Source organism: Pantherophis guttatus, chromosome 11 (genome assembly GCF_059756535.1).
Source record: "Pantherophis guttatus breed Tessera chromosome 11, ASM5975653v1, whole genome shotgun sequence".
Taxonomy (NCBI): Eukaryota; Metazoa; Chordata; class Lepidosauria; order Squamata; family Colubridae; genus Pantherophis; species Pantherophis guttatus.
Window position 1 is genome coordinate 20,040,808 of NC_142073.1, and position 21,615 is coordinate 20,062,422.

A 21,615-nucleotide genomic window follows, 5' to 3' on the forward strand; every position below is an offset into this window, starting at 1 on the left:
TGCTTCTTGCCCTGCTTTAGGGTGCTTTGGAGAATAGGTTGACCCCCTCTTCTTTGTGACAGCCCCTAAAAGTTCTCATCGCCTTCTTCTGGAATGCTTTTCAGCTTTTCCTTCTAGTCTTTAGCCCTGGGATTTTCTGCTGGTCTCTCTTTTACTAACCAGAACTGATCCTGCTTGGCTTCCAAGGGTAGACAAAAAGGGGCCAACAGTTTTTGTTTTGTTTTGTTTTGTTTCTTCATAACTGATAAGGGTTATTATTATTTTTTATTTTTCTTGTTAACTGCATCGAAGTCCTTCAAGAAGGCAGGGCAAAGCCCTGTTAAAATTAATAATATTGAAATTATTTTATTAATTAATTAATTAATTTTATTAATTATATTTTATTATAATTTTTATATAATTGATATATTTTATATACATACATATGTATGTATGTATGTATGTATGTATGTATGTATGTATGTATATGTATAGAAGAGGCGATAGACATCACGATCTCCGGAATGTTTAAGTTTAAAAAAATTTATTTTAAAACTTGTGCTAAGCTTTCGTCGGCCCCTACTGACTTCATCAGAGTATCCCCATGGGGATTTTATATTCTGACGAAGTCGGTAGGGGCCGACGAAAGCTTAGCACAAGTTTTAAAATAAAAAATTTTAAACTTTTAAATGTTCCGGAGATCGTGATGTCTATCGCCTCTTCTATAACTATACCTGGAACTCGCATCTTTAGGACAATTCTTTACATATGTGTGTGTGTGTGTGTGTGTGTGTGTGTGTGTGTCTTTTTCTTTTTCGTAGGCTTTTATGTGCTAGAAAGAATATGCGTATATATATATATATATATATGTATATATATATACACACACACATTGCTCAAAAAAATAAAGGGAACACAAGCAGAAGAGATCCGAGATCTGAATGAATTGAAATAGCCTTATTAAATACTTCATTCGTTACATACAGTAGTTTTGTGTTCCCTTTAGTTGTTTGAGCAGTGTATAAACTACTGTATGTAAAGAACAAAGTATTTAATGAGGCTGTTTCATTCATTCAGATCTCGGATGTCTTCTGCTTATGTTCCCTTTATTTTTTTGAGCAATGTGTGTATGTATGTAGACAGAGATAGATAGATAGATAGATAGATAGATAGATAGATAGATAGATAGATAGATAGATAGATAGATAGATAGATAAAAATTGTTATTAATTATTTATTTATTAAGTTGAATATTATTTATTAAGTTGAAATTTATCATATTTAAAACTATCGTTTCCCTGGGAAGAACCGGATATCGTGCTAAGGAATCCATTTAGACCTCATTCCCTTCGAGGAAACGGCGATGGCGTCATCAAAAGGGGCCGCGGAGCTGCGAATAACGCCCAGGGACATGGCCGGGAGGCGAGGCGAGAGAAGTTCCCATGGTCCCTTGCGCGCCAGAGCGGCCTAGTCCGGTTGCCATGGAGACAGCTGCCGTGCTGCGCGTGAAGAGAAAGCGCGGAGGGTCTTTGCCGGCCGAAGCGCTGGTCCTTGCCTGCAAGCGCTTCCGAAGGGAGGCTGGGGCTGCCGCCGAGGCCTCCTCCTCCTCCTCCTCGCCCGGAGAGGGCGAGGTGGAGAAGACTCTCTTCAAGTTGGTAGCCACCGTAAACTCGGAGGTGAGGCTTCGTGTGTGTTTTGGCTGGGATCGTTAGATTAAATTATCCATTTAATTATCGTTAGTTAATACGCGATGTGTTTAAGCGCGCCTGGCTGGGGGATTCTGGGAGTTGGAAGTCCACAGCATCTTCAAAGGTCGAAGGTTAACAGATTAACAGAGTTGGAAGGGATCTTGGAGGTCATCTAGTCCAATCCCCCCCCCAGCCCAAGCAGGAGCCCCTGCACCATTTCTGACAGAGGGCAGTCCAGTCTCTTCTCGGAAAGCTTCCAGTGATGAAGCTCCCACAACGTCTGAATTACAGAACATTGATCTAAACACAGGTAGTCCTCGGTTTACAACGGTTTCTTTAGTGACCATTCAAAGTTTCCACGGCACTGGAAAAAAGTGACTTCTGGTGACCGTTTTTTTTTCCCACATTTGCGACCATTTGCAGCATTTCCCCCATGGTCCCGTGATCCAAATTCTCACATTTATGACGGTTGCAGCGTCATTGGATCCCCTTTTGTGTCCTCCTGATAAGCAAAAGTCAAGGGGGGGAGGGGAAGCCAGATTCGCTTAACAACGCTGTTATTAATTCAACAACTGCAATGATTCACTTAACAAACGTGGCAAGAAAGGTGGTTAAAAGGGGGGCGGGCAAAGCTCGCTTCACAAATTTCTCCGCGGCATAAATTTTGGGCTCAATGGTGGGTCATAAATCGAGGACTAATCTTGTACTGTGATCAGTTTTGATTCTTGTAATCTTTCAGTGGGCGAAATGGTGCATCGTAGGGTAACAGTTTTGGAACCAAAGGGACCTCAAATGGATGAACTTACAGAATGTGTCCAAAATCTGGGACCTATGACTCTGCTGGAATTGACACTTTGCAAATTGTATAAAACAAGTGTATCATCATCCTCTTTTAACGACCCCATAATCCTTTGCAGGCTGGAGTCTGGGCAACTGAATGGAGCAGAGTGTTTACTGGCCTATCGCCAATGCGGAGGGTGTGTTTTTTTTTCAACAGATATATTCTCAGCGTGCCCAGAGAGAGAAATATCTGCCTCTCCCTAGTATAAAACAGTGTATGACATAAACATCACCATAAAGCAGGGTGTGACATAATACAAAATGTCATAAAAGATCTCCTGTGCTGTTGTTTGGCTGCAATATAAAGTTCAACATGGGCTACTTCCAAGGAAGATTAACATCTCTGGATGTATCTCAACTTCTCCAGTGAAGGAAGGACATCAGGAGCTCTATCATTGTTAAAAGGAAATATCGCTGAATGCATTTCTGCACCTGAGGGCAGGATAAGAGGCAACGGATGGAAGATTATCAAAGAGAGATCCAACCTAGAACTAAGGAGAAACTTCCTGATTGTGAGGACAATTAATCAATAGAACGTCTTGCCTCAGTCTAGAAATTGTGGGTGCTCCATCACTGGAGATTTATAAGGAGAGATTGGACGACCATTTGTCTGAAATGTTAAAGAGTTTCCTGCTTGGGCAGAGGGTTGGATTAGAAGAGGGTCTCTTCTAACCCAATTATTCTATGTTTTATGCTGGTTTTGCACAAAGTTGGACTGTGGAGCATCCTGCCCCATTTGGGGGGGAAGGTCATTAGAGTATCTTGGACTGCATTTAAACATCCTGCTTTGTTTTAGGGCAAAAAGTAGGTTTGGTGCACCAAATATATTGTAGATTAGAACATTCAGATCCAGAATGTTCTTGTTCTGACCTAGGCTTCCTGAGACAGTAAAAAGCACACGATTAGTCCCAAAAACCCTCTTTTTATTTCAACGGCTGTGAATTATGCTCATTCACAACCCCTAATGAGTCACAAATAGTTTGTAAAGAGGCCGACAGAAGTCTGCTTCAGTCCTTTCGGATAAGGCTGATAAGCACCCACCTTTATCTCTCTTGACACGCTGCCAAAGACCTAATTGGCAATTAGCTTTACAAAGCCACACGGAACACAGAGTCAAAACGGAGCTTCAGAATTTAAACCGACCAGAATGAACAAAGTTGCTTCCTGCAAAGGCTCATGTGTCTTTGCTCCTCCTTTATGTCTTATGGGAGGGGCCAATCATCTCCAAGCCCTACTCCCGAATCGTCCCTTTTGTTTTAACTGTTCTTGCCTTCTGGCAGCTCTGCACATGCGCGCACTGGGAACAGGCTTCCCCTGTTCCTCTGCCTCACTGAGGTCCGACTCTGGAGGCAGCACATAACTCCCAGATGGCCTTGGCCCCATCTCTGCCTCTGACGTACAGCCCTCGTCCAAGCCTTCCCCAGACTCCAGGACTGGCCCATGTTCCTCCCCAACTTCCTCACTGTCCAACTCTGCTGCCAGCTCCGCAGGCCACTGGTGGACCCACAACAGTTCTCAGCAACCTGCAAGGATCTTGCCCTGGGACACCTGCCCCATTCCAAATACACATACCGTATTTTGTGGAATATAAGACGCACCTACCTTTTTTGGTGAGGAAAAGAAGAAATCTCCCTCTGCCTCTGAGCAATTTTGCCTAGTTGCAGCAAACAGCCTGCTTTACTTTCATTTTCGTTTTCAGCATAGCTTGATTAGCACAAGGAAAAAAAAATCTGCTCCAGCAATTTACCTCTTTGCAGCAAGCAGCAGAGCCTGCGCAAAACAGCCGAGAGCAAATCAGCTGAGAGTCGGGAGACCAATCCAATCAACTTGTGCTAATTAGGCTGTGCTGAAGCTGAAAGGAGCTGTTTCTTCTTGCTGTTAGCTGCAAGGAGGTAACTGCTGGGAGGCAGAGGCCAAAGAGTGGGGGCCAGTGAGTGGGCAGGGCTACATTCGGTGTATAAGATGCACCTAAATTTTCACTCCCTTTTAGGGGGTAAAAAGGTACGTCTTATACTCCAAAAAATACGGTATTTTGCACATCCTGGAATTATGTGTCAAGATTTGATATTTATTTTTATTTTGAATAGATGTATTTTTCTATTCTCCCTAAAGGGGAGAAAGAGGAGAGATTATGCTGAGTGGGGGAATTCTGTGAGTTGAAGTCCGCATACCTGTAAATCGGCCAGGTTGAGAGAAACACTGCTGTGATCCCAGGTGCTAATTGAACTTCTTTAAAATGTCTTTCAGGCCGAACCTGTTGACAAATACATACAAGAAGCTTTTACCCAACAGAAAGGGGGCCAGATTCTGCGACCTGCTCTAGGGAGCGCTCAAAGAATAATTCAGGATCTTCGTTCTTCAAAGCAAGCCAAAAGGCAGGAAAGCCGCTACCGCCTGATCACTAGCCTCCGCCCAAATATCAGCGATGGAGAAAATGCTGCACTCCGAGCAAATGAGAAAGAATCTGATGAAAAGAAACAGTCTTCCATATCTGAGAAAGACAAAAATGACAGCACCTCAGGCTGCTGTAGAGACTTTCAGTTCTTTGATATTATACAGGAGGAGGAGGTGGAAAGTGATACACCTGCTTCCCATTTACAGGTTAGTACTAACCATCAAAAACCCGTATTAAAATGGGACAAGAGCCACTGATGCAAACAGAGTGACACAATCCCAACTACAAGCTGCCCCATAATGTATCTTAGGTTTAGAATAATGTTTTTCACTAGGGCCTCGTCAGGGGTGTTAATGTCCATTCCCAGGGCTTTTAGGTCCCTTTTGCAGATATCCTTATATCGCAGCTGTGGTCTCCGAGGGGCTGCACTAATTCTCCATACAGGAGATCTTTCGGAATCCGACCATCAGCCATTCTCACGACATGCCCCAGCCAGCGTAGACGTCACTGTTTCAATAGTGAATATATGCTAGAAATTCCAGTGGACCGATAACAAAATCGGGTTAGGGATTCCATTGTTTTATATATGCATGTATGTATTCTATTCCTTCCTTTCTGTTTGTTTATGTTTTCTTTTATTCCATTACTTTAAAATGTATTAATGTATTAATAATATTTTAAGTGTTACTTTAATTGCATTCTATTTTAACTGCATTTGATAAGCTTTCCTGAGCTGTTCAGGGAGTGGATACTATACAAATATTATCAATGAATAATATGGTTTGTTTGGTTTGGGCTCCATTGTGAATCCGGCTGTTACAAAAGTCACAGGTAATATTTCCAGTAACTGATCGGTGAAAAGAGGTTTTCCATAGGTTGTCCACATTTCCAGTCACAACAAGGTCAGACTTTATGGTTTAGAAGCAAGTTCTAAAAACAGAAAGAGTAACCCGAAACAAAGTGCAGGCATTGATTGTATTGCAACACAATCAACTGCCCTTTGAGTTCAGATAGCCCTGGGCTAAAATTCCTTTTGACATTATGCCACCTTTACGATGTGCGGCCTTCCTCCAGCCACAATAGCCTCTTCAGCAACTTGGAAAAGCAAGCAAGGGACAGTTCCACGTTACCTAGAGAGCATCAACGCAGGGAAAACCCGGCTAAAATTCTGCGGTGTCTGTGGACTCATTTCTGTTCATGCGACGACCTCAAGGAGAAAGAAGCTGTTATAATGGTGACATTAATTTACATGTCGTCCACGACATCTAAATTAATGGCATTTAAACTTTCTAAACCATAGAGTTGGACCCCAGTGTGCCTGTTAATTCGGACAAGATATGGCAACTTTTCATTGATCAATTACTCAAAATGTTACCTCTGTGTTCTGTTTTTTAAAAGGACGATTTACCGAGTGTAATTAAAAGATCAAATACTGTAGTTAGTGGACACCTGATTGTTGGTCCTTAAAATTATGTGCTTCCAGCCTTACATGTCACTAAATAATAGCAGTCAAATAGAGCAAATAAATTTTATAAAAAGGCTCCTTCTCAGCAAGTTCATATTTGAAAATGACAAAAATATAATAAATATGAGATCAAAAAATCAAGTAATACAAGGATTGCAGGTTTTGGTATCACAGGTTCCACCCCCACTCCGCCCCCCCCCCCCCCAAATGCTTGTGAATTGCAAACTGGACCTATTTTGGCATTAAATCTAACATTAAAAATGAAACCTTGTGTTCTCTTGGGTCCTTTTATCAAAATTGGCTTCACTTAACACAAAATGGTAACAAGTGAATTAATTCTTGAGAACTCAGGAGAACATTGAACTTTGTAACTTTTTGTTAAGAGTTTCTGTGACAAGAAAGAAACTGTGTTGCCCAATTAAGCAGTGTTCTATTAAATATTTGCTCATAAATAGGGAAAGAAACAAATAGTTTATTTTTAATGTTGTCTTTTGTCCAACTTAGTTTTAAGTCAGGAAATGTAGTGTACTTTAAACATTAAATATTTAAACACTCTTTTCTGCAATTAAGTGAAAAGGCTAATTTGGAGGAAAGGATTTAATAATTTGGAAACCTTGTATTAACAGGGTTGATGTTGTATATATGATTCCATATACAGTGTGTGTATATGAGAGAGAGAGAGAGAGAGAGAGAGAGAGATGGAACAGGAGGGGGAGTTAACAGGCTGAGATATTGGATAAGGTATGCATGCCATTGTGAGTTGACCAAAAATAAAGGCAAGATCACATTCTAATAATAAGTTCTCTATTGGCTAAAAAAAAAAAATGTAATTCTTAACAGAAGTCACATCCCGATGTGATTCTTTGCAATGCCGTAGAGATGATTCGTGAACGTTTAACAGTATCCGACAACAGTAAAGAAGCAGAGGATGGCTTAAATAAAGAAGAATACGTCTATGATATCTACTGTACAGAAACTGCTGCTCCGGGGTGGATTGAGAACATTCTGTCTGTACAACCTTACACCCAAGAGTTTGACTTGGTAAGTAAATCAAAAATAGCATCTTCTAAAGGGATATCAAACATAGCGAGGCTTGTTTCTTTCCCCCTTGTAAAACGTGCTGTGTTTTGTAACTTAGAAGTGATTCAACCTATAACAGTGATGGCGAACCTTTTAGACACCGAATGCCCAAACTGTGCTTGCGTGCTATGCCCAAAGTGAAAGGTGCGAGCATGCGCAAACACACACATACACTGACATGTGCATGCATGGTCATGTGCACGCATGCGCAGCAGAGACCCGAAGACCAGCTGGCTGGCGGGAGGCGGGGCATCCCAACATCGGCAGCTCAGCAAAAGGCAAGATCTTTTTCTTTCGTGAGCTTCTGTTTTGTTGTTTGCAGAGAAACAGAAGCTCATGGAAGAAACGCCATGGAGATCTGACCTGGGGTGATGGCACTCGTGCCAGCAGAGGGCTCTGCGTGCCACCTTTGGCACGGGTGCCATAGGTTCGCCATCACGGACCTATAAAATACAAGTGGTTCTTGTATCTCATTGCCTTACAAGCTTAAATTGCATGTTTTTCTCACTCTTAAGTCTCTACCTTCAAGATTACTCATGCTAATTGCTTTCCCCTCATATATCCTATTTTTCATTCGGTCAGGCTGATCCAGGTTAGGTGCTTGTAGTGTGTTTTTTTCCTCAGTGACAGTAGAATTGTGTATTGACATGCAGATGGATGAAGAGCATTTCGCCGAAGAAACCTACGAAGATGAAGATGATGAGAATAACGAGAACAACTGGCGTAATGACTATCCAGATGAAGACGAATTTCTTGACGAAGGTGAAGGCGGTATTTGTCAATAATCATATTTGTACACAGGTAGTCCTTGACTTAGATTTGTTTAGTGACAGTTCGAAGTTACAACTGCACTGAAACAAAGGACTTGCAACCAGTTCTCACTCTTAAAACCACTGCATCATCTCCAGTCACGTTATCAAAATTTGTGTGCTTGCCAACCAACAAAGGTGGCAGCATCCTCGTCACGTAATCTCCAGCTTCCGGCAAAGAAATTTGAATGAGAAATTTGTAACATGCCAGAAATGGTAATGTATGGCCCAGTTTTATCTCAGTGGTGTTTTACCTAGGGAACAATCAGTAGGAAAAATTTGAATCATCATCATCATCATCCTCTTTTAACAACCCCACAATCCCTTGCAGGGTGGAATCTGGGCAACCGAATGGAGCTGAGTGTTTACTGGTCGGATGCCCTTCCTGTCACCAGTGTGGAGTTTCTTTCAGCAGATATATTCTGCATGCCCAGAAAGAGAAATATCTGCCTCTACTTAGTATCGAACTCACAGCCTCCTGATTGTGAGGCGAGAACACCATCTCTAGGCCACCGCACCCCTCGAAAGTAGGAAAAACTTGAATCGATCCAAGAAAATCTGTTAAGGGCCCAGGGCATTTGTCCTTTCCCAGTTTTAATTTCTGCCATCAATCATTCTACGGGAAGGTAAAAAAAAAAAAAGATCCTTAAAATAAATGAAACAGTAATAAACTTAATCTTTTAAGTTGTTTTGGAGCAAGTAGAAGAAAAAATTTGAGATACCGCGTTAAAGAGATGTCAATAAATAACCAGGAAAAAAAGACCTCCAAAATCATTCCAGCATCTGGCATCAATGTGCTTTTGTGTTTTCTTCCAGGATCAGAAAAAAACAGCGGGGACACCAGTGATGAAGATTGTGGATATATCAGGCGATCATGGGAGAAGTATGAATCTGAAGTCCTGCAGGAGTTTGAATATGATGGAGTCAAGGAACTGGATTCCGAGTAGCTTGCAGGATCTTTCGTATTCAAGAGACCCCCCTGTGTATGATGTGGCCTTAGCAAATCGTGGCACCGCACTACCCTCGCTTGTCATGCTGTTTTGGCCAGAGCATCTTCAAATCAAGAGAAAGCAGGTTGCCTTAGCGTGCACCGTCTTCTAAAATGAAATGATCCAAGTGACATTTGCCATTTTTGGATCTCAACCATGGCATTTGTGCAAGAAAAGCCTGAAACTGACAGATAGATTAGGCCATTTTGGGATGCCTAAAAAGATCACCTTTACTACAAGATTGGAAATGTTGTTGTTACCTTATTGAAGTAAATAGTTTGTTCTTTTGCAAGTATTGTTGGATCACTGCCTGTAGATAGATCAGTACTTGAAAAGGATTGTTCAGATTGAAAATCTCCGCACCTTAATATTCCTAGTTGCCCCGTATATATAGTTGATAAACGTTACGTAAGAAAAACAGTAATTTATCCCTTTTTTATTGTTATATACCTTCATTAAGATATCAGCCTTGACATGTCCCTTTAGGAATTAATGATCTATAATTCTTGTTTCTCTTTGCATCCTTTACAAATGTAGTAGCTCAAATATATAGAATTTGAAGTTTGCCTGACCTTGTTTTCCCTGTAGAGGTTCTGTGAAGGAAAATATTCTTTTTCTAGTGTTTCTTGCTTGAGAAGGGGGTTGGACTAGAAGACCTCCAAGATCCCCTCCAATCCGATTATTCTATGTTCTATGAGTTTATCAAATTAGCCAATTAATTCTGAGTGAAGTGCTTAACAGTTCATAGATAAATATCTCTTCCTAGTCCATCCCCTTGTACTAATCCTATATGGGGAGAAAATGGAAAACCATAGCTTTTGCTCCATTATACAGAAAAGGGCAATGCCAACAAAAAAAGTACCTTTAATGACATAAGGATTTTTTTTGATATAAACTATCAAGCATAGTATATTGATTATCTCCATCCCTTTGTTTTGCAAAACCTAATTGTGGGATCTTTGGTATTCTCCGAGCTTGGTTGTTTTCTTGCAGACCTTTCATTACCCAGCTAGGTAACATCATCAATGCTAGTAGGAAGTGGGGTTTGCTCTCATTGCCCTGTCAATGTTGGTGGGCATGGTCTTGATAGTTCTTTCATTGGATTATTGTTTACCTAATTCTAATGATCTGGACCAGGGGTGAAATCCAGCAGGTTCTGACAGATTCTGGCGAACCGGTAGCGGAAATTTTGAGTAGTTCGGAGAACCGGCAAATATCACCTCTGGCTGGCCCCAGAGTGGGGAGGGAATGGGGATTTTACAATATCCTTCTCCCAGGAATAGGGTGGGAATGGAGATTTTGCAATATCCTTCCCCCAGGAGTGGAGAGGGAATGGAGATTTTGCAGTATCCTTCCCCTGCCACGCCCACAGAACCGGTAATAAAAAAAATTGGTTTTCACCACTGATCTAGACCTAGGGCCTTACCCCATTCCCCTGCGGCACCCCTACACTCCTTACTCTCGCCACTTCTCACTTAGCCCACGTCTTAGAGTCACAACTGGGACTGCAGAGATTGTTGTCGCTACGCTATGCAATCACATGGCCTTGTAACCAAAGAACTAGCTATAACTATCATCTTCGCTTCAACAGTTTAACTGGCATCTTTGCAGAAGCTAACCAGAGAAGCTGATCTGTGCCAGCCCCTAGTTGAAAACTGATGGCTTTAGCGTTACAGAATTATGGGTCCAAACTCTACAATATCTCTAACAGAATGGCACTTGGACTCTGCAATTATTGGCTGCAGGAAAAGCAGTGGATATGTTCTACTCTCTTTCAATTTGAGTTTACCTTGGGTGACCTGGATACATATGTGCAATTTTCTTACAAGATTGCTTAGCTTTCAAATAAGGTCAGAGTCTCACACATTAATGAAATACAAGGTTTCCTTCACAAGCTGATTCATGTTCTCCTTTTTATTTCCACATGGTGGAATTTTAATTTTCCCCCTTCAAAGTTCTTGTACATACAGGAACTACAAAATTTGCTGTTGTGACAACTAACTGATCTGGTCAGGAGATAAACAGTTCAGTCCTTCTATAAAACAAAATGCATTTTAACAGCAGAATGGAGTATAAAAACAATCCAGGGTATAGTTTAAAATTTTAATGCCATCCTGTTAAACTAAATAAAAACATTTATCGGCCACATTTCTATTGCACTATGAGACTGAAACGTAATTAAAAAGCACCAAGATAAATGGATGTAGTACATTTTCAAGACATTTTTGATCTAATGCGGTGGATTCAAATCATTTGGTTTTCATAAAGACTGAGAAACAAAGCTTCAAACTGTTGCTTTCCGGGTTCTTCACCCAATACAATAAATAGCACACCTCTTTCTAGACAGACAGAGTTGATTATAACTGGATTCAAATCTCAAAGCAAATCCAATTTTTGTTTGAATTTTTTAAAAAAGAATAATTTCATGTATAGATCTGTAATTATTTTTTAAATACCTTCCATTTATAACATTATGGATTTAAGAACACAGTACCAATGATTTTGACAATTAAGCTCTGGAAATTTACATATGCACATAGACTAGATAATTAAAAGTGAGCAAAACTCACAACTGATTAAAGGAGCCTCTTCTCAGATGTAATCCATTGTGAGAGTACTTACATTTTTATTCTTTAGCACCCATCAGTTTATCAAATTGCACACAAAGGAGAAACAGAGGGACATTTCTACCACTTTGCCTCTTTGCAAGGTCTGTCTGTGCCTCTAGAAACAACCAAGAGCCACAGAAAGACACAACATGTGTTTCTTCAATACTTTTGAAGAGACAGTGTGCTTGGGAGGTAAACAAGATGCGCGTTCAGAATTGAAGGTGCTTTTCCTTAATAAGGCCCAAGCAACCTTTTCTAATTAAAAAGAAAATCGATATTAATTTGCAGCTGATAATGGTGGAAACGTGGTCCCAGAGTGAGAAGATATAAATAGACTTATCAAGACAACTGATAAAGTCAAGTGGACTGTCAGACTGCATTGGGCCTGTTCCCTTGTTTATACTAAAAACTAGCATAATCAAGTGAGAAACTTTATTTGCCCCCAAAAATAGCTTCACGGTTTCTCCCTATACCACTTTACACAAACTTTTTTTTCTACTTGCATTAAAGAAAGTGCCTTGGAAATGTGCATTTTTAACCCTATGAACTCAGTAATAACGTTTTGATAGATCCTCAGGCCAAGTCCAACTATTACACTAAAAAGGGTTCTGTATAAAAATCCTTAAAATATCAGAGAGCTGAAGCAGCATGAATTTGACGTGCCCAATGCCCAATGTTGAGAGAAAACCAAATGAACAATTGTGTGGTGCTTATTAGGCTCAACTGGTTAAAAATGTTGGCTTCGAAGCCCTAGACTTAGTACCCTACTGTGTTGAGTTGACTCCAATTTGACCGACTCAAAGTACACTTCCATCTAAACCTCTACTTTGATCAAAGCAATTGAAGCCGAGAAGACATCATCCAACAGCTTCTGAACGTCTTGAACATGGATGAAGGATGGAGATCAACTACTTCTAAAGATCAGAAGGCAGATAACCTCCCTAGCATATTCAATCACTTGAGTGGAATAGCTGGTCCCAATCATTAGTGCAGAATTAAACAACTGATAGAAGTTAAATAACTGATGAAGGGTTCCGATTCTAGTAAGTTGGACAAGATTTTTTTTTTAACTGTCTAATGTCCATATAGTCTCATTTTTGGGCACTTTCATTAAAGACCTTTGATTTTGCCGCTTTAAAAACATCGGATTAAAAACCGTGGTGAATTTATGCCTGAGAATCCTGGCAAGTGTTCTCATTTTTTCAAAAACTAACAAGCAAAAAGGCAACCAAATTATGGCAACCGGATAGAATCTCCAAATCCAGAGAGAAGATCTGGACTTCACTGGCATGTCCAGACTTTCATCCGAGCAGCTGGTTGATCTACTCCTTTTTCCAGGTTTAATTAGATTTGCTTTCTTCTTTTTCTTCAACAACATCCATTTCTGTCAGAACACAGTAACAAAGCAACTGCGTGGATCGAGTGACGGCACCTGGAAAAGGAGAAGATTTGAGACTGAACCATGTAATTATGAATGATTACTTCAAAATCTAGTTGCTTGCTAAATCAAGATTGACCTGGAACGTCTTAGAACAAAGAATGCTTCTGTTTTTATGCATCTGCTACAAATCCAATCATCCAGTTTAATTTTTCCATAAGTTTTTTTAAAATATTTTTTTAAATTTTATTTTAGCACAAATAATCCATCTTCCATTAAACAGTGTGTCATCTGGGTACAAATGTTTGTGCAGTAACAGTTAAAATTTACAATCATATTCATTATATTCTTAGCTTAACACCATTAAATATCTAATACTTTACATCCTCTTAATTTGCTTAACTCTATTAACTATTTTCTATATTTTACTCATCTACTTTTATTTCTGATTTTTATATTTGTCCTCTAACCATCGATAAAATGTTTTCCATGTCGCATAATAACCAGTTTGTTCTTTCTCTTTAATTGCCAGTGTTAATCTATTCATTTCTGCACATTCTACTATTTTCCTTTTCATAGTCTCCTCTGTAGGAATCTCTTCACTTTTCCAGTTTTGTGTAAATACAATTCTAGCTGCGGTTATTACATGAATAATCAAATATACATTTTCTTTACTGTAAGTTTCTGGTAAGATCCCCAACAGAAATATTTCAGGTTTCAAATCAATATGTTGTTGTATCATCTTTTCCAACCATATTTTTATGGTGCATATTTTGTGCATATTTTTATGTGGATGGTGTAACGTTCCCTTTAGTAACAGTGCCTGCTTATCTGTCGAGCAGATATTACAATAGTCAAACATTAACTGCTTGCAAAAAGGGCAGGATTTCTCTGTCATCTACCACCAACGCAAATTCCCCTGAGACGAACATTATTCCTTCCTCTGCTGACGCTAAATTTAACAGTGGACATGATGTTCCCAATTGCACAGAAATCTATCAACCCAACCATACTGTTTCTTGCTTTCTTCTCTTTGTCAAAAATGCAGGGGAAGTCTGCTGAAAGTGAAGGTCTAATCTTCCAATTTAGCATTTTCCAGGACAATTTAAATGCAGAGCATCCCATCTTAGCCAGATCAAAATTTGGAAAATTGCCAGTTACGCTGGAAGGAGGGGTCAAGCCAAGAACTAGCTTGGAATCGTTACACGGTTGCAAGTGTAATAAGCTTGATTGACCTCACCCCAAGTTCCACGAAGGGATCTGGTCATTTCCAGGGGTAGGCAAGCAGCCTGGGAAGATTCTTGTAACATAGGTAGAAAGCAATAAAGTTGCTGACATTAGCTGTTCACGACTGGCTCTGCTTGCACCTGACATTAATGGCAAATTTAAGCTGAAGGCTTTTACGAATAAGTGTACATTTTCTTAAACCCAACCCATGTCTACTCTTCTCTTAGAGTTTTTCTATTGTTATACCGGTAGTTGCCTGGAAGATAGGAAGAAGCTAAAATACCCTTGTTCACATTTACTACTGGAACAAGAGTGAACAGCTGTAAGGCATGGGATGGGATGGAAAGGATGGCATGTGGAATATCCCATCGTTCAGTGCAGTTCACTAAGACCTTCATAAAAGATCATCAGCAGGGGGCTGGAATAGAAGACCTCCAAGGTCCCTTCCAGCCAATTATTCTATGCTCTACGAAAACGATCCTTACCTAAGACTTTGCTGACCAAAGGTGGCCTTTTGGATACAGGCAAGTAGACTCCCATGAAGTAGACCGGAATTCCAGAGAGTGCAATTCCAATGCCAATCAGAGAATTAACGGTGTCACTGTAGAGTGGCACAACCACTAAAAAAACCGAACACATACAGAAGACGATTGGGAAAAACAGGCTCAGCTGGAAAACAGAAAACACAGCACTGAATCAGGAGGAGGAGGAGGAGGAAGAGGAAGAAGTCATGTTTCAATTTACAATTTCTTTCCCCCCATAGTCATTAGAGATAATCTTCGGCATATCAACAGTTCATGTACCAACCAGGTGAAGTTACAGTGGCACTGACTTACAACTGGCCCTTGCACTTACAACCATTGCAGCCTCCCCATGGCCCTGTGATCAAAAATTTATGAAGGTTGCAGCTTTCTAGGGACGTGTGATTGCCATTTGCAACAGCGATGGGTTTCAGATTATGTTACTACTGGTTCGCCGTGTGCACGCTCGCTTCATGCGCGTGCTGGGTTCATGCGCGCACCTGCCTTCCGTGCATGCGCCCGGTCTTCCGCGTGTGTGCTTTGCTCACGTGCACGCCTTCCGTGCATGCACCCACCCTCAAAAACGTGCCTAAATAGGATGGCATAGAGCTGGGGCAGGGGGGCAGGCCCACTCATGATTTCCGCTACCGGTTCTAGCGAACCGGTCTGAACCGGCTCAATATCACCTCTGATTTGCAAGCTTCCCACCCAGCTTCCAGAAGAAAGCCAATAGGGCAGGGGTGTCGAACTCAAGGCCCGAGGGCTGGATTTAGCCCGTGGGATGCTTAGACCTGGCCCACAGCACCACGCTTGAAACAGCAAAGGACTGGCATTGCGGTGCCTCTGCCAATGAAAACTGAGCTCGGGAGGGCTGTCTGCAGCCCTCGGGAGCTCCGTTTTCGCTGGCAGAGCGCTCAGGCCACCACAGGTGCCCCCAACACAAGTGATGTCAAGATGGCCACGCCCACCCTGGCCACGCCCACCCAGCCCCTCCGAAGTCAAACACAACCCTGATGCGGCCCTCAATGAAATCGAGTTTGACACCCCTGCAATAGAGGAAGCCAGATTTGCTTAAACTTATTAACTGCAGCAAAAAGGTAATAAAATCAGGCCTGACTCATTTAGCAACCATCTTGTTTAGGAATAGAACTTCTGGTCCCAAATTGTGGTTGTAAGTCAAGGACTAGCTGTTCTTTCCCCAGAAACTACTTTTCACCCATCCAGAAATTGCTAATACATCCACAAAAAAACACTAGGATCATCCATATCACACCAAAGTAGAGTGGAACTTCAGTACTCGACTGCCTTGAAAGTCATTGAATTTTTTACTCAACTGCCTTGAAAGTCATTGAATTTCTTACGCAACTGTTTTGAAAGTCATTGAATTTCTTACTCGACTGCCTTGAAAGTCATTGAATTTGGTACTCGACTGCTTTGAAATTCATTGAATTTCTTACTCAACTGCCTTGAAAGTCATTGAATTTCTTACTCAACTGTTTTGAAAGTCATTGAATTTCTTACTCGACTGCCTTGAAAGTCATTGAATTTGGTACTCGACTGCTTTGAAATTCATTGAATTTCTTACTCAACTGCCTTGAAAGTCATTGAATTTCTTACTCAACTGCTTTGAAATTCATTGAATTTCTTACTCAACTGCCTTGAAAGTCATTGAATTTCTTACTCAACTGTTTTGAAAGTCATTGAATTTGGTACTCAACTGCCTTGAAAGTCATTGAATTTGGTATTCGATGCATTTTAATGCAGAAATTTTGTCCCAGTACTCGTTGTTTGTTTGTTACTCAATGCACAAGCTAGAACCTGTCAGTGTCGGATGCTTCGTGACTCGCTGCCCTTTTCAGTTTGTTTGACACTCATCATTTTTGGTACTCGTCGCATCTCCCTAAACCAATTAATGACGAGTAGTAAGGTACCACTGTAGAATCTCTTTGCAAAAAAAATCAGTGATTGCTTTTATATAAACGATGGATTTAATCTTGTCCACATTCCTACCTTGAGTGGTCGATGCCGATCTGGTTGTTTCCAGCGGAGGTAGAGCTGCCCAGCAATGGACAACCCGACAAAGAACCAATAGCTGAAACTGAAGTAGTTAATAAGCAGAAAGACATCTTCAACAGTCAAGTAGATGAGGCTCATAGTACACTGTTAAGAGAAGATAAGAGAAAGGCATGAAAAATTCCAAGCACAGCATTTTCTGAGTTCTATATACAGTAGTGGCCAAAATTGTGGAAACCTTTTGGGAAAAGTGCATTTTCTAAAACTAGCTAATAACGCCCCCTTTTTTTGGAATAGTACCATAAAATGATGTATCAATGGAAAGATAATTTAATCAAGAATGTAATGCAATAACTTTTTTGAAGAATTTGCTATTAGAATAGCAGTTACAGTATAAAGAAGAAAAGTGAAATGTAGAAAAAACGAGATAAGCAAAAATTATCACCCTGTCAGTTAATACTTAGTTGGGTAACCTTTAGCATGAATGATGGCCTTACAACATCTTCCCATGGAGTGAACAAGTCTTTTAGTTCTGTAGCTGTTCTAATGTGAAACCAAGATTGAACGATTGCTTCTATTAACTGGGTTTTATTGCTGGGTCGCTTCTGACTAACAAGTTTCTTTTGTTGGCTCCATAGATTTTCAATTGGGTGAAGGTCTGGGCTATTCCCAGGCCATTCCAGCAGTGGAATAGGATTATCTTGGAACTCCCCCCCCCAAAAAAAGTGGTGTTATTAGCCATCAAACCTCAAAAATACACTTTTCCCAAAAGGTCTCCACAATTTTGGCCACTATTGTAGCAGCAAAACTTTAACCGACTTACTCTTTTGGCAAGTAGGGTCACTTTGACGCTAAAACATAATTCATACAGGTAGTCCTTGACTTATGACCACAATGGAGCCCCAAATTGCTGTTGTTCAGGGAGACATTGGTTAAGTGAGTTTTGTCCCATTTTATCCCCTTTCTTGCCACAATGGTTAAGTGAGTCATTGCAGTTGATAAATTAGCAATGTGGTTGTTAAGTGAATCCTGGCTTCCCCATTGACTTTGCTTGTCAGAAGCTTGCAAAATGTGATCCTACGACCTCCCCGGACACTGCATACGGTCATATGTATGAATCAATCGCCAAGCATTTGAATTTCGATCACAATGATTATAGGGATGTGACAAAGGTCGTAAGTGTGCAAAAATGGTTATAGTTCACTTTTTTCAGTGGCGTTGTAACTTCGAACGGTCACTAAATAAACTGTTGTAAGTCGAGGACTACCTGTGATGGAGAAAATAACAGCAGCAAGCAAGAGCCAATTTAGATGCCTTTATTTCCAGGGTTCTACAAACATTGTTTTGAGACAAGGCAGAAAGCCAGAATCTTATCCTGCCCTCCCTATTCCTCAGTATTTGCTGCATATTTTCCAAGATTTCTCACCCTTCCCCCACCCCCGCCCCCACCCAAAAAGGTTTAAAGGCCAACAGGAATCCAGCATCTGATCTCCACATCACGTTTCAGAAGGGTTAGGTTGCAAAACTTTGCAATGGCCTCTGCCAATTGCTTTCCCAAGCTTTAGAAAATCCCTACCAACTCTGTCCACTATCCCCATTAAAGAGGTATGATGACTGCAGAGAAAACAAGCTTTAGTAGTTTTATGGCATCAAACTCTGTCGCTTAAAAGTCTATTCGTCTTCTCAGTGGATAGATCGGCAGTGCCGAATGAGTATAACAGACTGAATTTTTTGTTCTTTTAACAACCCTGTAATCCCTTGCGTCAGGATGGAGTTGTGGGTGACTGAACGGAGCATCAGCGTTTACTGGCCGGATGCCCTTCCTGATGCCTATGTGGAGTTCACAGCCAGACAATAACTCATTGCGCCTAGAGATAAATATCTGCCGCTGCTGAGGATCGAACTCACGTCCTCCTGAGTGTGAAGCGAGATCTCTACCTGAATAATCATAGTAAATTGGCTTACATTGAAGAGAAGAGCTGGGACAGGTGTAAACCTTCCAATGTGGATCATGGATAAGAGGTCAGGTAGATGGCCTTCCCGAGATCCTACAAAGAAGAGCCTGAATAAAAGAGACAACATGCTTAATACGAGTGTGCGAGTCCACACCCGTAATTCTATGTGCCCCGCCCCCGCGTGCACGACCCCCCCTCCCATGGCACGTGATGGCTCCAGGGCCTCTCTAGGAGTCTGGGGAGGGCAAAAACGGCCTTCCCCACTCGGAGGTCCTCCAGAGGCCAAAAACAGGCCGTTTTCGGCCTCCAGAGGACCTTTGGGGGGGGGCATTTTCACCCTCCCCAGACTCCTAGAGAGGCCCTGGAGGCTGGGGACAGCAAAAAACAAGCCTTCCAGTTCCATCGGAAGTTGTCAAACGGGCAGTTTTCGGCCTCTGGAGGACCTCCCCAGACTCCTAGAGAGGTCCTGGAGCCATCACATGCCAGGGGAGTGGGGAAGGCCATTTTCGCCCTCCCCAGACTCCAAGGGAGGCCTTGGAGCCAGGTGAGAGAGAAAAAAAGGCCTTCCCCACCCCACCCCAGGCCCTCCGGAGGCAGGAAATAGCCTGTTTCCCTACTTCTGGTGGGCTCAGAAGACCCGAAAATCAGCTGGCATGTGCCGAGCTGAGCTCGCGTGCCCACTGATATGGCTACGCATGCCACCTATGGCATGCGTGCCATAGATTCACCATCATGGCCCTAGGCAGTATAAATCTAAGAACAGTTCCCAGCCTCTCTCTCCATGGTTTCTATTAAATGAAGTGAGAATTATCTGTAAACAGCCATTTAGAACACTGTTTTTCAAGCTTGGCAGCTTAAAGATGTGTGAACTTCCAACTCCCAGAATTCCCTAGCTACCCTTATTGGAAATAATAAATTTAGGCTGGGTAGTGGCAGCAGTCCGGAGAAGAACTAAAATTGAGGGAAAGGAGGAGAAGAACTGAAAGTGAGGGAAAGGAGGAGAACTGAAAGTGAGGGAAAGGAGGAGAAGAACCGAAAGTGAGGGAAAGGAGAAGGAGAAGAACCGAAAGTGAGGGAAAGGAGGAGAACTGAAACTGAGGGAAAGGAGGAGAAGACTGAAAGTGAGGGAAAGGAGGAGAACTGAAAGTGAGGGAAAGAAGGAGAAGAACTGAAAGTGAGGGAAAGGAGAAGGAGAAGAACTGAAACTGAGGGAAAGGAGGAGAAGAACTGAAAGTGAGGGAAAGGAGAAGAACCGAAAGTGAGGGAAAGGAGGAGAACTGAAACTGAGGGAAAGGAGGAGAAGAACCGAAAGTGAGGGAAAGGAGGAGAAGAACTGAAAGTGAGGGAAAGGAGGAGAAGAACTGAAAGTGAGGGAAAGGAGAAGGAGAAGACTGAAAGCGAGAGAAATGGCATTGAGAATATGAAATAGATACAAAACACAGGTTGTGCCCCCAAACACCTTGTGATTCTCGGCACAAGAGGCATTTTATAGAGAGTAATAATAGACAACTACAAATGGCTATTCCACCAGGCCTTAGGGATTGTGATGGTTATTTCCTTCTGCCGTGGGATTAAGCAGAGAATCCCATTGCAGGAGGAGATCATTAAAAACCATTTGTTTGTTTTGCTTGCTTGTTATATTGCTAATTCTTATGGTTTTGACCCTGGTTACATATGACTGGTATCTCAGATGTTTAGAATCAGTGTTACTGAGAATGGGATACAAAGTAAGTAAGTGAACAAATGGCAAATGATATGATGATTGAAAGCATCCTATCATAATGTATTGTTTTATTTATTTATTTATTGGAATTTGTCAAACAAAAACGAGAACAAGAATAAGAGAATAAAAATACAATGACAGGGATGATAGGCACATTAGTGCATTTATGCACGTCCCCTCTACTATTACTGTGTGGTTTGGAAGTATTGCTATTTTGGACAGGAAGGCTGTGCAGAGAGTGGTGAGGACAGCAGAAAAGATCATTGGGAATTCAGGAGCTGTAGTGGTGAAGTGGTTAGAATGTAGTAGTGCAGGCTACTTCTGCTAGCTGCCAGCAGTTCAGCAATTCGATTATCACCAGCTCAAGGTTGACTCAGCCTTCCATCATTCCAAGGTTGGTAAAATGAGGACCCAGATTGTTGGGGGCAAATAGGCTGACTCTGCAAACTGCTTAGAGAGGGCTGTAAAGTGGTATATAAGTCTAAGTGCTGTTGCTCTTTCTATTCTATCCAGGACATGGCATTTAAGTGCTGCTTGACCAGGGTCTGCAATATTGTCAGGGATGCTACACAAGCCCTGTTGGGGCGTATCTCTCTCTGTGTGTGTTCTTCCTTGCTGTAGCTGCTGATTGATTGTTTGACCTTTGCCTAGTATGTCTATGTATATTCTTTTGTAGAGATAAACCACTATATTTATTATTACAAGCCTCTGTTTGATGTTATTGCTCCTGGGTTGTCTCACATAGTCACACTGTGCTAGGTAGGTAGGTAGGTAGGTAGCTGGTAGATGATATATGTGTGTGTGGCGTATGATATCTATCTATGTTTCTATCTATCTACCTATCTACCTACCTACCTACCTACCTACCTACCTACCTACCTACCTACCTATCTATCTATCTATCTATCTATCTATCTATCTATATATATATACACACACACGTA

The 21,615-nt window shown here is 41.5% G+C and overlaps 2 protein-coding genes across 5 annotated transcripts in view; one reads left to right on the forward strand and one right to left on the reverse strand.

The window, feature by feature from the left end:
- Positions 1-1,338: 1,338 nt before the first annotated feature.
- SLC7A6OS (solute carrier family 7 member 6 opposite strand) lies at positions 1,339-9,811 on the forward strand. The gene is made up of 5 exons (XM_034425446.3): positions 1,339-1,655; positions 4,755-5,108; positions 7,208-7,408; positions 8,101-8,209; positions 9,073-9,811. The coding sequence occupies exons 1-5, from the start codon at positions 1,422-1,424 to the stop codon at positions 9,201-9,203; spliced, it is 1,029 nt and encodes a 342-aa protein (XP_034281337.1). The 5' UTR covers positions 1,339-1,421; the 3' UTR covers positions 9,204-9,811.
- A 1,330-nt stretch (positions 9,812-11,141) lies between these two features.
- The window catches only part of SLC7A6 (solute carrier family 7 member 6), a 57,546-nt gene continuing 47,072 nt past the window's right edge, over positions 11,142-21,615 (reverse strand). For all 4 annotated transcript variants that reach the window (XM_060681563.2, XM_034425447.3, XM_060681564.2 and 1 more), the window contains exons 7-10: positions 18,959-19,055; positions 16,991-17,140; positions 14,945-15,128; positions 11,142-13,286 (exon numbers count right to left, since the gene is read on the reverse strand). In XM_060681563.2, the coding sequence (XP_060537546.1) occupies positions 13,195-13,286; positions 14,945-15,128; positions 16,991-17,140; positions 18,959-19,055 (523 nt within the window). In that variant the 3' untranslated portion in view covers positions 11,142-13,194. The remainder of the gene's footprint in view (positions 13,287-14,944; positions 15,129-16,990; positions 17,141-18,958; positions 19,056-21,615) is intronic.